Source organism: Silurus aristotelis (genome assembly GCF_946808225.1).
Source record: "Silurus aristotelis genome assembly, chromosome: 14".
Classification (NCBI taxonomy): Eukaryota; Metazoa; Chordata; class Actinopteri; order Siluriformes; family Siluridae; genus Silurus; species Silurus aristotelis.
Window position 1 is genome coordinate 3,742,967 of NC_139587.1, and position 14,079 is coordinate 3,757,045.

General features: G+C 37.6%; 1 protein-coding gene and 1 long non-coding RNA gene across 3 annotated transcripts in view; both read left to right on the forward strand.

The window, feature by feature from the left end:
• Window positions 1-14,079, forward strand: part of LOC310736835 — a 237,456-nt gene that overhangs the window by 184,928 nt on the left and 38,449 nt on the right. The window lies entirely within an intron of this gene.
• rxfp1 (relaxin family peptide receptor 1) overlaps window positions 4,102-14,079 on the forward strand; it is a 46,755-nt gene continuing 36,777 nt past the window's right edge. The window contains exons 1-2 of one of the 2 annotated variants that reach the window (XM_083560596.1): window positions 4,102-4,183; window positions 5,776-5,832. In XM_083560596.1, the coding sequence (XP_083416722.1) occupies window positions 5,784-5,832 (49 nt within the window). In that variant the 5' untranslated portion in view covers window positions 4,102-4,183; window positions 5,776-5,783. Of the gene's footprint in view, window positions 4,184-5,708; window positions 5,833-14,079 lie in introns of those variants that run through there. The other variant, XM_083560597.1, reaches the window with a different exon arrangement.

The window sequence follows — 14,079 nt, forward strand, 5'->3', positions numbered from 1 at the left end:
AGAGGTTTAGACCTTGACAGAAAAGAAGCCTGGACCCCCTCTGTTCTAGAGTATACCTGGCTTTCTGGTATTCATCCTGTTTCCTCTTCATGAAGAACCCAGAGTCCTGTGGGATAGTGATAAAAGTGCCAAGAGTAGAGTTGTGGACTTCAAAGGAGGAACTTGTGAAAGAGGTTTTGACAAGAAAGTCCTTTAAATTGACCCTAAAACTGCTATTTCGGGTTGAAGCACTTATTTTCTTTCTCATGAACGCATTTGGTTTTCTCTGAATATTTCAGTGCATTGCTTACCCATGCAATGATCTACAGTTATTTTCCTTCTCTCTATGGGCTTGTGAGTTTTTCAATGCATGTCAGTCATTCAGTCAGTCAATCAATGTGACTAATATTGTTATTGATTAACCCTCTGAAAGAGATCCATAAAAAAGGTTTAAATAATAAATAAAAAAAAGAATCTCTGTGTAGAAAGACAGCATATAACACGCATGACTTGACACAAACAAACAAAGGCTGTTTACTGTCAGGACTCGGCTGTATACAGAATACAGATAACAGCAGTAAACTGAAAAATGAAGATTTGTATTCAGTTTAGGATGCATTTGAAAGGCAGTATTCAGAATATATTTACTTTCTAATTTATCAGAGGACTGCTTTTGGGGGAAAAAAAAAACAACAACAACAATGCACGTTAGTAATGCGTGTGCATGGTCGTGTACTTCCCCTCTGTGCAATGATTATCATTAGTTTATTTATATATTTTTTGAATAAAAAAGATTGGTGCCATGTGACAATTTTTCTTGCTTTAAAACCATGTGAGCAGAAGTCTGTGATGAAGATCTCATCAGCAGTGAGCCTCTTTTGAAGAAATTGGCTATTTTACCTAATCCATACTTCAAACAAACAAAGGAAATATAGAAGAAGAAGAGCACAACTGCAGCTGATATTTACCTGGATTAAATGAAGGAGAAGCAGTGGTAGCTCAGTGGTTAAAACATAGGACTTTTAATAAAAAAGTTGATTTTTCTAATAATTTTCACTATATTAAGTCATATGTTTGAAACATCTATGGATAATTTTTCCTGCTGTTCCTGTTAACCCTTACATTATAGCAGCTATAAAGAGTCATTCCTTGAACATTTTTTCCCTCTCTTTTGTGATAGTTTTCTCTAGTGAGGCAGTGGTAGTTTAGTCGGTAAGGCATTGGACTTTGGCGATTGGACTTTGGATCCGAAGGTCATGAGTTCAAATACAGTTTAAATACAGTGATCAGTGTATACAGTGAAAAATATGAAAAGCAGACAAAATAACTTCTACCAGCCTCCACCTCTCCTCTTTGAATAAGATTTGTCATCATGGTGAGATGGAGTCAAGGCAGACCAGGGCAAGCTGGGAACTGGGATTAGGAGCCAAACTTGCACACAAAACATGTCAAAACAGAGTATATAAACAAAAAATATCATGGGTTCTAACAGTGCAAATCTCAGAATCTTAAAAAACACATGGAAGTTTGACTAATGAGTGGATCATGTCCAGGAAGAAAAAATGCTTATATAGTTTTGAACATTTAAAAGCTGTTTTTCTTTCTTAAAATTAAATAGATTTTAATTTCCACATTTGCAGTATCTCAACCTGTGTTTCTCACGCTGTACCTTCAATATAGAAAACTATTGAAAAGCACCATGTTAGTGCCGGATTTCTTGAATGTTAATGAACCTCTCCTGTTCTTCTCCTCCTCTCAGGAGATCTCAACTAAGTGTCAAGAACCTTCCGGTGAGGTCATCAAATCCCTCCGTGTGACAAATTGTCGGTCCAATTACCTGTATTTGCCCATGTGGCCACAGAATTGATGTGAAAAAAGATTTAAAAAAAGTTAAAGCCCTCAGGATTTTATAGAAGGTCATCATTATTTTCTGTCACTGTCTGAACTAAGAAAATGAGTCCAAGAACTGTAGTCACCCGAGACACAGAAAATCAATAAAATAAAAGAAGTTTATTATAAAATGCTGTTTTTATAAATACTGTGTGTACTTCATACTGTTAGAAAGGTATAGGAAGCAGGCTTGGTGAGAACAATGCTGTCGTTTTTTATGCATTTATTCTTATTTTTTTTTTAGCATTTTTTTGCTCTTCAGATGCAGGGCAAAATCACTACAACCCACAATACAGAATTTTTAACTGCACATTCTGTAGGTGAAAACACAGCAATTACCTGTTCATTCTGTCAAAAATGTTACTTGCCTTGCTAATTTCTTTTTTTTGCTGATTCACTGTGATGCGCCCTGTGTCTTTTCTATTCATTTCAAATCATTCTTTATTTTCTCCTCTAAAGTGGGACAGGCTGCTTTATTCTGTTTTTCTAACAGCCTAGATTGTGTAATATATCTAATTACAGGTGAGAGATCAAGATCTAACCTGACTCTCTATAACTGATACACCATTTTACGTCATGTAACTTCAGTCCATAAAGCATACGTTCACAGTGATAAATCTTTAAATTTCCGTCGAGAGTTTCCCTCGCAGTGCTAACCCATATTCTGGTTCAGTAGTTAATTTATCAGACTGCATGTTTGAGTAGTGCAAGGGAATTGAATCGAAAATTATTTAGTTTCCGAAAGGCTGACAGCTAAGCAGCCTAATTTCATGTAACATCGAAACTTTCTATGTAACTTTTTTTCTCGGGGAGAAAGTTCTTTCACATAAGTCACTTTTGGATGAGTATTTCATCCTGAAAAAAAAAGAGTGGAATAAAGAACAAAAGGGTTTTAAAATCAAGTGTGGCACCATTGTTCATAGCTGTGTGTGGATTTTCTATTATATTAAATGAAAGGGTTGATTTTATTAATATCTTTTTTGTAACTGGTAAGTACAGGTAGTCTCCGAATTATGATGAACATGTGTTCGGATGACCCCATCGTAACTTGAAAATATCGTGTCAATGACCTAGCCTACTTAGGAGTCTTAAAGAATGGAGATCAGTATGCGGTAGTACACAGTAATTTGGTAATAATTTCATAAATTACAATACATAATTTAACAAAACAGCAATTTACAGTACCCTGCTATAAATTTAACAAAACAGAGCAATTTACGGTACCGTACTGTAAATTTAACAAAACAAAGCAATTTACAGTACCGTACTGTATAAACTTTACAGTATACATTATATATGTATGTGACAGCAGGAGCGTGCTGGGCAAAACCGGGCAAAACGAGCAGTAAGAAGCACACCTGTAGCTGATGAGATTAATCATAAAATTGAGCTTTAAAACACCAAAAACACAGAAATACACGATAGAACACCGAGACATCTGAAGTCCCTTGAACGCTGGCAAGGATAAGGTGGGAGATGTGTATATCCTTTCAGCATCCGAACATATCATACCACATTTACGCTGCTTTGTTTGCCTGCCTAAAATATTTGTACAATTTTACAAAATCATGTCAGTCCATTTTAACTCAGGTATTGGCAAATTGGAGTGTTTTAAAACAAAGAAAACACTCATATTACTTATTATTTTTGGAAAATAATTACATTTTTGGTGGTAAAAGTAAATCTGTCGCTCCTACATGTTGGGTCACTTGTGGATGCAACCCCCATTTCCCATCAGACACTGCAGCTTTTAAACATGGCCGCCCTGAATCCAAATTCTAACAAACACTTGCACATTTACAATCACCCTCATACTGACCAGTCTGACCTGTCTCCAATTACACACTCATTACAGCTACAGTTCACAGGTACCTGGGGTCAACAGTGCAAAGTAAGTGTTAGAGAAGTGAAGAAAAGAGTGCAGGCAGGGTGGAGTGGGTGGAGAAGAGTGATAGCAGGAGTGATTTGTGATAGAAGAGTATCTTCAAGAGTGAAAGGGAAAGTTTATAGGACTGTGGTGAGACCTGAGATGTTGTATGGTTTAGAGACAGTGGCATTGAGTAAAAGACAAGAGGTGGAGCTGGAGGTAGCAGAGCTGAAGATGTTGAGGTTTTTGTTGTGAGTGACGACGATGGACAGGATTAGAAACAAATTTATTAGAAGGACAGCGCATATAGGACGTTTTGGAGACAAGGTGAAAGAGGCCCAATTGAGATGGTTTGGTGCAGAGGAGGGACATGGGGTAAATCGGTAGAAGAATGCTGAGGATGGAGCCACCAGGAAGGAGGAAAAGAGGAGGAGGTTTATGGATGTGGTGAGGTCATAATACACAGTATGTGTGATAAAGCAGTGAAGAAAAACTTTGACAAGATTCTTAGCGCTGATGTGTTTTTCCTTGTTTATATCACCACTGGCCTACGTCTCTTTGTTTCATGGTTGATGTCATAATCAAAAGGTTGAAACGTAAAATAAAATGGCGTGCAATTTTTAAAAATTGTTTCAATACAATAACACGTTTTTATATCTACTGTTATTGAGGACGAATTTCGTGTTTTTTTGAGGTTATCTCAGTTTGCGCTTCTTATCCCCAGCACCCACCACCCAACACTCATTACCGCTAATTTAATGACAGCGATCATTTCAGCGTAATAAACAACACGTCAAGATTGTGCTCCCCACCAAGCAAAAGTCCATTTCTGGGCATCCTGCAAGCACTGTAATGGAACAGTGACCTTAAACGTGTCCTTTCTCAGTGTGTTCATGTGTAGATTAGCTGCAGCTCAGTCCGTATAAACAGTTTGTGGATTTTGGTGCATACGGAATGGAAAAGTCCAGAGCAAGTTAACGACGTGTAATCGAACTAGGCGAACAGAAAAAATATTAATTTCATGGGTCATTTTTCCAAGCTGTAAAAAAAAATAAAAATTGAGAAGGCAACATGAAGAGGCTTACTGCACTTTAGATTGACAGAACATTTTATCAATTCGTTTGGATAGCTCCCTGTGGCCTGAGGCTCAAGCAAACAGGAATGACCGAAAGGTATTATTTTCTTTTTTTCTCTCATTTTGGCTTTCCCAGCAGCCTTCCGCTTCCTCCAGGCAAATAAATCACAGTTTCAAGTTCTTACCTTCTCGAAACTTTTCACTTCATTTTTTATTTTATTTTTTCCCAGATGCTAAATGATGTTTTTGAAGCTAAAATTCCACCTGGAGCCAAATGATGTTTGCTTTTAAAGCTTCATCTCTGAAGAATTTGACTTTTTTTGTGTGTTCACTGTCGAATTACAGAACATTATTTAATAAACCTGGTAAATTAATTTGCAAATGAAATTTTTTGTTTAAAGGTGCTTGAAGCTAAGGTCAGTAATAATACAGCACCCGTGGAGCACCGAGTGTTTAGGGCCTTGTTCAGGGGCCCCAAGTGTGGCAGCTTGGCGATACCAGGGCATGAACCCGAACCTTCTGATCAGTAACCCAGAGCCTTAATCGCTAAGCTACAACTTCCTCTAAAACATGTGCAATTTAAGTTTCTTTCTCTCCCTCTCTCTCTCCCCTCTCTCTCTGTCTGTCTTTCTTTGTGTGTGTGTGTGTGTGTGTGTGTGTGTGTGGGGGGGGGGTTGGGGGGTAGGTGCACGCCTTCAGCACTGTGATCCACTGTTATTCATTCACGCATTTCCAAGCGTCCTCTCTTCTCTCCTCTCCTCTCTCCTCTCCTCTCTTCTCCTCTTCTTCACTCCTCACTACCGCACCAGTTCTGCACACGAATTGATTCCCCCCTCCGTTTCTCTCCGTTCTTCTCATCTCCACTCCTAATGGACTAACACTCAGACTGATCATCACCACTCTCACCGGCTTTCTTAACTTGGACTTTTTTTCCCCTCCTGTCCACTTTTCATCGCATTCACAGCATCCAGCATGCACATCTGCGTCCTCCTGTTCAGCGTGCTCCTGTGCAGCAACTCAGGTGAGATCAAATACTAATGAAATCTTCTAGTATATGCCAAATACTAAATACTAACTACTAATAAACTTTACCAGCTTAGATTCTTCAGCAAACCTCAACTATATCATGCACAAGTCTTTCCAAAAGTCTTTTATTCAGTTAATAAAACACAGAAGACTAGAATCTTTATAGATAGATAGATAGATAGATAGATAGATAGATAGATAGATAGATAGATAGATAGATAGATAGATAGATAGATAGATAGATAGATAGATAGATAGATAGATAGATAGATAGATATGAAGATGTGTTTTGTATAATTGATTTAAAATTCAGCATTTTTTATTCGTCACAAACAGAGTTATATAATGAATGCAACTTGCAGTGAAACGTAAACCTGATCGGCTTTTCTGTAAAATGTGCATTAGATTAAAAGGACTACAAATAGAAAATGTGAGAAAAGAAAAGAAAAGAAAAGAAAAGAAAAGAGAAAATATATTAGATAATGATTTTGTTGTTTATTATTGTTAGTTTCTAAGAGATTTTACACATTTGGAAAGTTTATGTTTATTTTTTCTTCGAAAGATATATTTAATTTGGGTTATTTATTCATTTATTTAAGAATAGAAAAAAAAAGAAAGGAAAAAAAAACAGTTTACTAATAGAAATTGGGAGATATGTTCACAGCTAAATCTCTGCTGAATTGTTAATTAGGGTGAATTAAAGATTATGATATTTACACTTGACAAATCCAGGTAGGACACACTGCCAAAACACTGATGTAAAAAAGGTGTAGTAAACTGGACCTTCTTTTTTTGTAGCTGGGGTGGTAGGTTTTAGTGGTTTTAAGTACAAAATGATTAGTCAGAGAATAATTAAAAAGATGAAATAAATAGACAAGGTATTTGACAACTTTATTGGACAGTTATGCCTGAATATACGAGAATTGTTTCCAGTTTAGAGCAAACCAACAGTGCACAATAAATCTGCCTGCACTGCATGTTGTGTTCTACTGAACAAGACGTAGACTAATAAAAACATGATTACACATTACACAACTACATGACCGGGCATCGAAAACTGTGAAGTTGGTCTGTAAAGAAAGTGGCAATAAACTGCATTAATGATTGTCCAGTTAATTATTGTACACAGGAATGACGGGGTAAATGGAGGGAGTTTTTAATGTTTGTGTTTACCAGGAAAAAGCTATTTTAGAGTCCTTGTTTTGAGCAGTCGGTGTCGCTTTCCAGAGGGAGGTAGACGGAGCAAAGTGTATACCGGGTGTGAGGGGTCCTTTAGGATTCTCCCAGCCTGTTTCCTAACACAGGATGTGTACAGTACATGAAGAGTCGGTGCATTTGAATGATGCTGGTACTTTTGGAGAATAGAAGTGAATTTTTGCTCAATTTCTAGCTTTTTAACTATAAGCTCACCGGAGCAAAAGAGCAAGAGTAAACGAATTAATGAATTAATAAAGAGTCTCACGAGTATGTTCGTTTCATTCTTGCTCATTTATTAACTAATGATTTGTTGCTGAGACTGTTTATAGGACTGTGGTAAGACCTGAGATGTTGTATGGATTAGAGACAGTGGCATTGAGTAAAAAACAGGAGGTGGAGCTGGAGGTAGCAGAGCTGAAGTGACGACGATGGACAGGATTGGAAACAAGTTTATTAGAGGGACAGCGCATGTAGGTCGTTTTGGAGACAAGGTGAGGGAGGTGAGATTGAGATGGTTTGGACATGTGCAGAGGAGGGACATGGAGTATATCAGTAGGAGAATGCTGAGGATGGAGACAACAGGAAGGAGGAAAAGAGGAAGACCAAGGAGGAGGTTTATGGATGTGGTGAGAGAAGACGTGCAGATGTACAGAACAGGGGGGTATGGAGACAGATGATCCGCTGTGGTGACCCCTAATGGGAGAAACCCAAAGAAGAAGAAGAAGATTTGTTGCTAAAACATTTTAAAGATTAATATTTTGGATTTGGATTCAGGTCGGATTTGTGGCTTTTAAATTCACCCTGTGGAGTAGATTTAAATCTTTATTCCATATACAAATTTTATAAGCATTATATTCATGTTTCATATTACAGGAAATATATCCCATAACAAAGTTACCATTTACTACTTTGACTGATGTACCCAGACACAAAACATTACACTTTTAATGCCAGAAAGATGTTTTTTATCGGGTAATGGCATAAACATTATGCTGAAACAATGGTACAAAACATGCCAATGCAGTATTTCCGTCTTCAGGACTGTTCCTGATACCTTGTGCTTCTGAATTTAGGTCAACACATATATCTGTCCTGTCACTTTAGATTTTTATAAAAACATGTTCCCATGTTTTTCCCATTGAAAATGTTTGACTTTATTCTACGAGTACTCAAAAACAAGAACAGTCAGGTTTAGGACGTAGCAGGAATTTGTTTGTAAGTTGTTAGTGTTTGTTATTGACCACGCATATCTCCTAATGATGTAAGTGCTATAAATACTATCAAATAAACAATAAAATATACTAAAACAAAGCGGAATAATCGAAATACTGTATACAATATTTTGTAATAAATAATAAAAAGAGTATAAAAAAATAATATAAAAAATATAATAATATAATATAATATAATAATATAATAATATGCACATCATGTAGACTCGTTACGGTCGACGACTAGCTACAGCGGCTCTCCTCCATTTTTCATTTTTTCGATTTTGAACAAATTTCACTTCGAGGACAGATTTGTTTGTTTCCGCTTTACAAAACTTTGTAAAGTGAATGTTCGTTAAGTGGGAAGCGTGATGTACTGCAATATTATAATACTGTAATATCATACAATCCAAAACTGACGATTCTTTTTTTTTTTTTTTTTACAGTGGTCTTTCTGTCTAAATACATGATTCTGATTGGCTGAAAGATGTGCATTCATAGTGCATGTACACTGCTAATTTTAATCAGTGTTCTAAGATAATGCACTGCCTTATAAACAACTGTAACAACCGACGATTGCATTCGCATACATAATGAGCTGAATGGAGGATTTTTGTCATTTAATTTCTATGGCGAATATAATGATTTTGATAAATGAGCTGAGGCCCGAGAGGATAACGTTTAATTAGGAAATGTGATGAAAAATGGCACAAGTAATTAACACCAACAGCTTAATTATTAGTAGAGACATGGCGCAGACACACATAATTCATACATCTTTCTCTCTTTATATATAATGCATTAAAGATCAGTGTAATCTTATCACACTTGGTCTGTGTGTATAATTTAGAGCAGCAGAATTCTACCTACACATTGGTATGTATTTAATAATCAATGAAAGCAAACGAAAAAGCAAAATGAAAGTTATTTTTATCCACTCATTCAGTTTTGCACGACAAACATCTCCTCAGGTGGTTATTCACACCTTCATCATGCTTTGAAATCGTGTAATGCAAGACTAGCTATCGAATAAATATACGAGGGGGAAGCGGAAACAGCATTTATTCTTTTTACATAAACCCCTGCTACATTTCTATACTTATCCCACTGTTTAACTAACACCTGGAAAGATTCGGCATAGAAAGATCTGTCAGCCATATGTGTGTGTGTGTGTGTATATGTGTAAATACGAGATAGTATAAAAAAGTCGAGACTAGCTCTGTTAACAAGAAAGTACTTTATTTATCTACATTTACACACTACGGCCCGGGTTTGATTCTCGGTCAGGGAACCGACCCCAGCCATTATGGTTGCACAAGCCAGTGCACTCTTCGTGCCGGTCCCAAGCCCGGATAAATGGGGAGGGTTGGTTAGGAAGGACATCCAGCGTAAAAACATGTGCCAAATCAAACATGTGGATGATCCACTGTGGCGACCCCTAATGGAAGAAACCGAGAGAATGTTTTTTTACACTATTAAAATAGTCCCCTTGCACAGCACTACAGCGCTCCCAGCCTTCTTGCTACTTCTGGTATATATTTCCTGAAACACTTCTTTTTAAGTACCTTCTGCTAATCGCGCTGGATCTCCACAACGGTGTCAAAATGGGAACCTTTGAGCTGGATGTTTGAGCTGGAGCTGGAGAAATCTGGAGCCAAATCTGGCGAGTAGGTTGGGGAGCGGAAGTAAGATTATGTGGATTGTTCTCCGGCGATCGTCATGCAGTTGGCACGATTTCGATGTTTTCAGGGGTTGAGCTCGAAGATCTTCCTGATTTCTAAACGCCTTCCAGTGATGATCTTCCACTCCTTGAAGCAGGTGTTCCACTCAAAACGCCTCAAGTGACTCATTGCAGCATCGCCGTATGTCAAACATATGCCATGTCACGTCTCAATGGCAGATTTGCGCAGTTTCATGCAGAATTTCACGTTTGCTCTTTGTTCTAACTTGCTGTCCATGATGAAATCACTGACATGGTAATGCACATGGCAGGCCTTTTTTTTGCCTCACATCTTACATGAAATCTTTTCCTTGAAGCAGAGATTAGAGATATCAGCATTCTCTTTGCTTTATCACAATAATCCCAATAAATCTCAGAAAGGTTTAAGCCCAACTGCTTCTCACAAACCTGAGACAACAAATGGTTTATATTACAGAATACATAAATGTATTCCTTAACAAATTTCAATTGGTTTCATTGGTGGCTTGGTGGAGATGGAGCTTGCACTTGATTGGTTTTGACTGACTTATAGGTTTATATCCAATTATTGACAAAATGCTTATGAACATCAAAATCCAATTTGGGTTCTGTATAGAAATCTCAGCAATGACTCATCATCAGGAAATCCTTGTACAATCAGAGAACCTTGAGTACAAATCCTGCTTCTGCTGATCGAGTATGGCCTTGATATACGCAGAGTGCAGAAATGTCATAAGAATTTATCAGGTGTTATATAATTTGCAGCACCAGCAGGAATCATTGAATGTTTGTGTGGTGAAATACATCTTTCTGTGCTAGAGAAGTGCAACCACGTTCAATTTTTCTGTCAAACTTCCCCAATATAGTGGAATGTCAAGTACTGGTTTACATCATAAATATAAGCTTTTCTGAGAAGAATGCCAGAATATTGTCTAACATCTTAACTCCAAGCTCTTTCTAATCATGTCCTAGGTAATCCATAAAGAGCTTCAAAGTCAATTAGCAGAGCAATATACATTTACACATGAATCAATACATTTGTCAATATCCTCTGTTTAAGGTTAATAGTCTTAATGATGGAAGGAAACAAAAAATGCTCAAACACCTTTTTTTAAGATTTTTGTTGAACGCTTGCTGTTGTGGAATCCAGGCATTTCCTAATCTAATGAGGACACTGAGAGATTATTATTAATGTTTGGCCCAGAGAGCAGTGTATTATTTAGAGAATGTCCTTGACAACATCCTTAATGCTGAAAAAAATGCACACATTTGGGAAAGCACTGGGTGGAAGATTGCTTCAAACCAAAGAAGCCATGCAAAATAATAGTGTGGCTCCAGACTGAGAATGAACCTTTCATACCCCGGGAATATAAAGGTCTTCAATTTGGCAGACGACTGTCTTGGGTCATCTCACATTCACATGGCAAGGGTGAAGTGGCACAAATCCAATTTGCTGCCTTAATGTGACAAAGATCACGTAATTTTTTTTTTTCAAGACTGTGTGGACACAGAAATCTAGTCTTTGACCTGAATCACATGTTTTTTTTAAATGCTGTCTTTAATATATTCATTGGGTAATTGGTATTATCTGGTATTTGGAGATTGGAAGGATGGAACCCACAGGAACCAATTACTAAAACGACAACTGTGCACATCCAAATATCTTGAAGCTCTTTCACCATCTCACACGCTTACTAACACTACCTAATAATGAATTCTGGAATCCTGGCATGATATTAAGTGTTTGTCGAAGTAAGTATACAAATTAAAATATAAACACATAGCATATACACTATATTGGCAAAAGTTTGCGGACGCCTGATCATAAGTATGTGATTTTTTGAGCATCACATTTCACATTTAGTCCCAATTTGCTCTTATAATTCCTTCCACTCTTCTGGGAAGATGTTCCACTAGATTTTGGAGTGTACTTGTGCACATTTGTGTTCATCAGCTACAAGAGTGATAATAAAGACATCATATACAATTTTGTGCCTCCAGCTTTGTGGTAACTGGTCTGGTCTGGTGAAGAACCACACATGACCGGAAAGAACAAGTGTCCCAATACTTTTGTTTTATATTTAAATGGTATTGACATATTGGTAGATGACCTAGAAACACACGTTATGCTAACGACCTCACGTAAGAATTAAATATGCAAAAAAGAACAAAATAAAATAACTAATGAGAGAAACTTGAAATATTGCATATTTCTCAATTTATGACATTAATTTGGATCGAAAGGTCACAGGTTGAAATCTCACCACCACCGAGCTGCCACTGCTACAATAACACCAGCATGGCGATGCCCCTGTGCACGAAGCGAGCTCCATGAAGATATGCTTTACATGGTTTGGAGAGAAAGATCTCGACTTTCTTGCTATGAAGCTCTGACTTTAGAAAGCTGACTGCACCGCAAAGCTCCTCAACTACCTCAGTATCCAGCTTTACTAATACCCTCGTGGCTGAATGAATCTCACACAAATCTCCACAAGCACAATTCAAAATTGCATCTTTCCAGAAGTGTGGAGGTATTTATAATAGAAAATGGAAACTAAATGTGGAACGGAATGCTCAAAAAGCACACACCAATCTTATGGTCATGTGTCCACAAATTTTTCTCTATGTAGTGTGTGTGTGTGTGTGTGTGTGTGTGTGTGTGTGTGTGTGTGTGTGTGTGTGTGTGTGTGTGCTTTGTATTCATCACACCATTTGTTTTCAGACCGCAAGCTATTAGCATTCAGCATGTTTATATCTTCAGAGTCATTGTTATGCTAGCTACCTGTCCAGAGATTAGAAACAAAGCCTAGCATTAGTGATTAGCGGTAGCTCAGTGGGTAAGGTGATTGGTTACTGATTGAAAGTTCAGGGTTTTTAACTCTTTAATTCATGCTATAAACAAATTTGGCAGATACAAGAGTGTTAATAAAGTGAGGTAGTGATGTAGGTGAGAAGGACTAGGATGCAATCAGCATGAAGAATTCATCCCAAAGGTATGATGATCCCAAAATGTCATCATGTTTGAAAGGATTGTGAGAAGAAAGTTAAAGATAAAAGCATTCATTGAAAGAAAACATTACTTATACACCAGATTTGAACTACAACCACAGAGCACCTCGCTAGCAGAGAAGGTAAAGGCTTCAGGTTGAATCCTATGTTTTAAAGGTTTTACACGCTGTATCACACTTCAATTGTCACGCCACCTCTGCGACTTCATCGCAAAACCCTTAAACTACGCCCATTTATGTTTGCCGATCTTTTTTTTCCTGTGTGATTACTCATCGTCCTCCCACGTTCACAAATAGGAACAATTGCAGAAACAAATCGCCTCCTTCGTCTGCTTTCACGGTTCTGCTATAGAGAGACAATTCTTCAAGATGACAAGATTATGTATATGATGGCACTTGTAATCCTCCACATTTCTGCAAGAATAGAATTTTAATACCAAAACCTACTTACACTGCATAACAAATGAAACGCTGCGGATAGGATAGGATAGGATAGGATAGGATAGGATAGGATAGGATAGGATCCTCTGGGGCATTTTAAACTGTTCCAGAGATTAAAACTTGGTCGCCATCATGTTCATTTCTATCAGACTTTCTACAGTGCACTGTCTTGGACTGTCTTGTTCCCAAAGGTTTAGGTTCAAGCACAAATCTGCCCTGGATCGAGGGAGTTTTAATGTCCTCTTTTAAAACTAGAGCAGTAATAAAATGGGGTAATAAAGTGGTAGCTCTGTGATTAAGGCTCTCGGTTACTAATCGGAAGGTCAGGGGTTCAAGCCCTGGTATTACGAAGCTGACATTCTTCAGGCCCCTGAGCAAGGCCCTTAACACTCAGTCCTCTAGCGGTGCTGTAACATGGCTAACTCTGCACTCTGACCCCAGCTTCCTGTCATCACTGGGGTATATGAAGAACGAATATTACTGTGCTATAAAAGACATTGAAAAACACATTTCTTTCTTAAGCTTAAAAGAATGGAAAGAGAGAAGAAGAAAGTCCAAGAAGCAGCATTTAAATCTGGAGTCTTGTCTTTCCTTCTGTTGCTGTCTTTCCTTTTCAATCTATCTCTATATCTATACTCTTACCCTTTCCCTTAGCATTCTTATACATTTCTTCACTCTTTCACTTT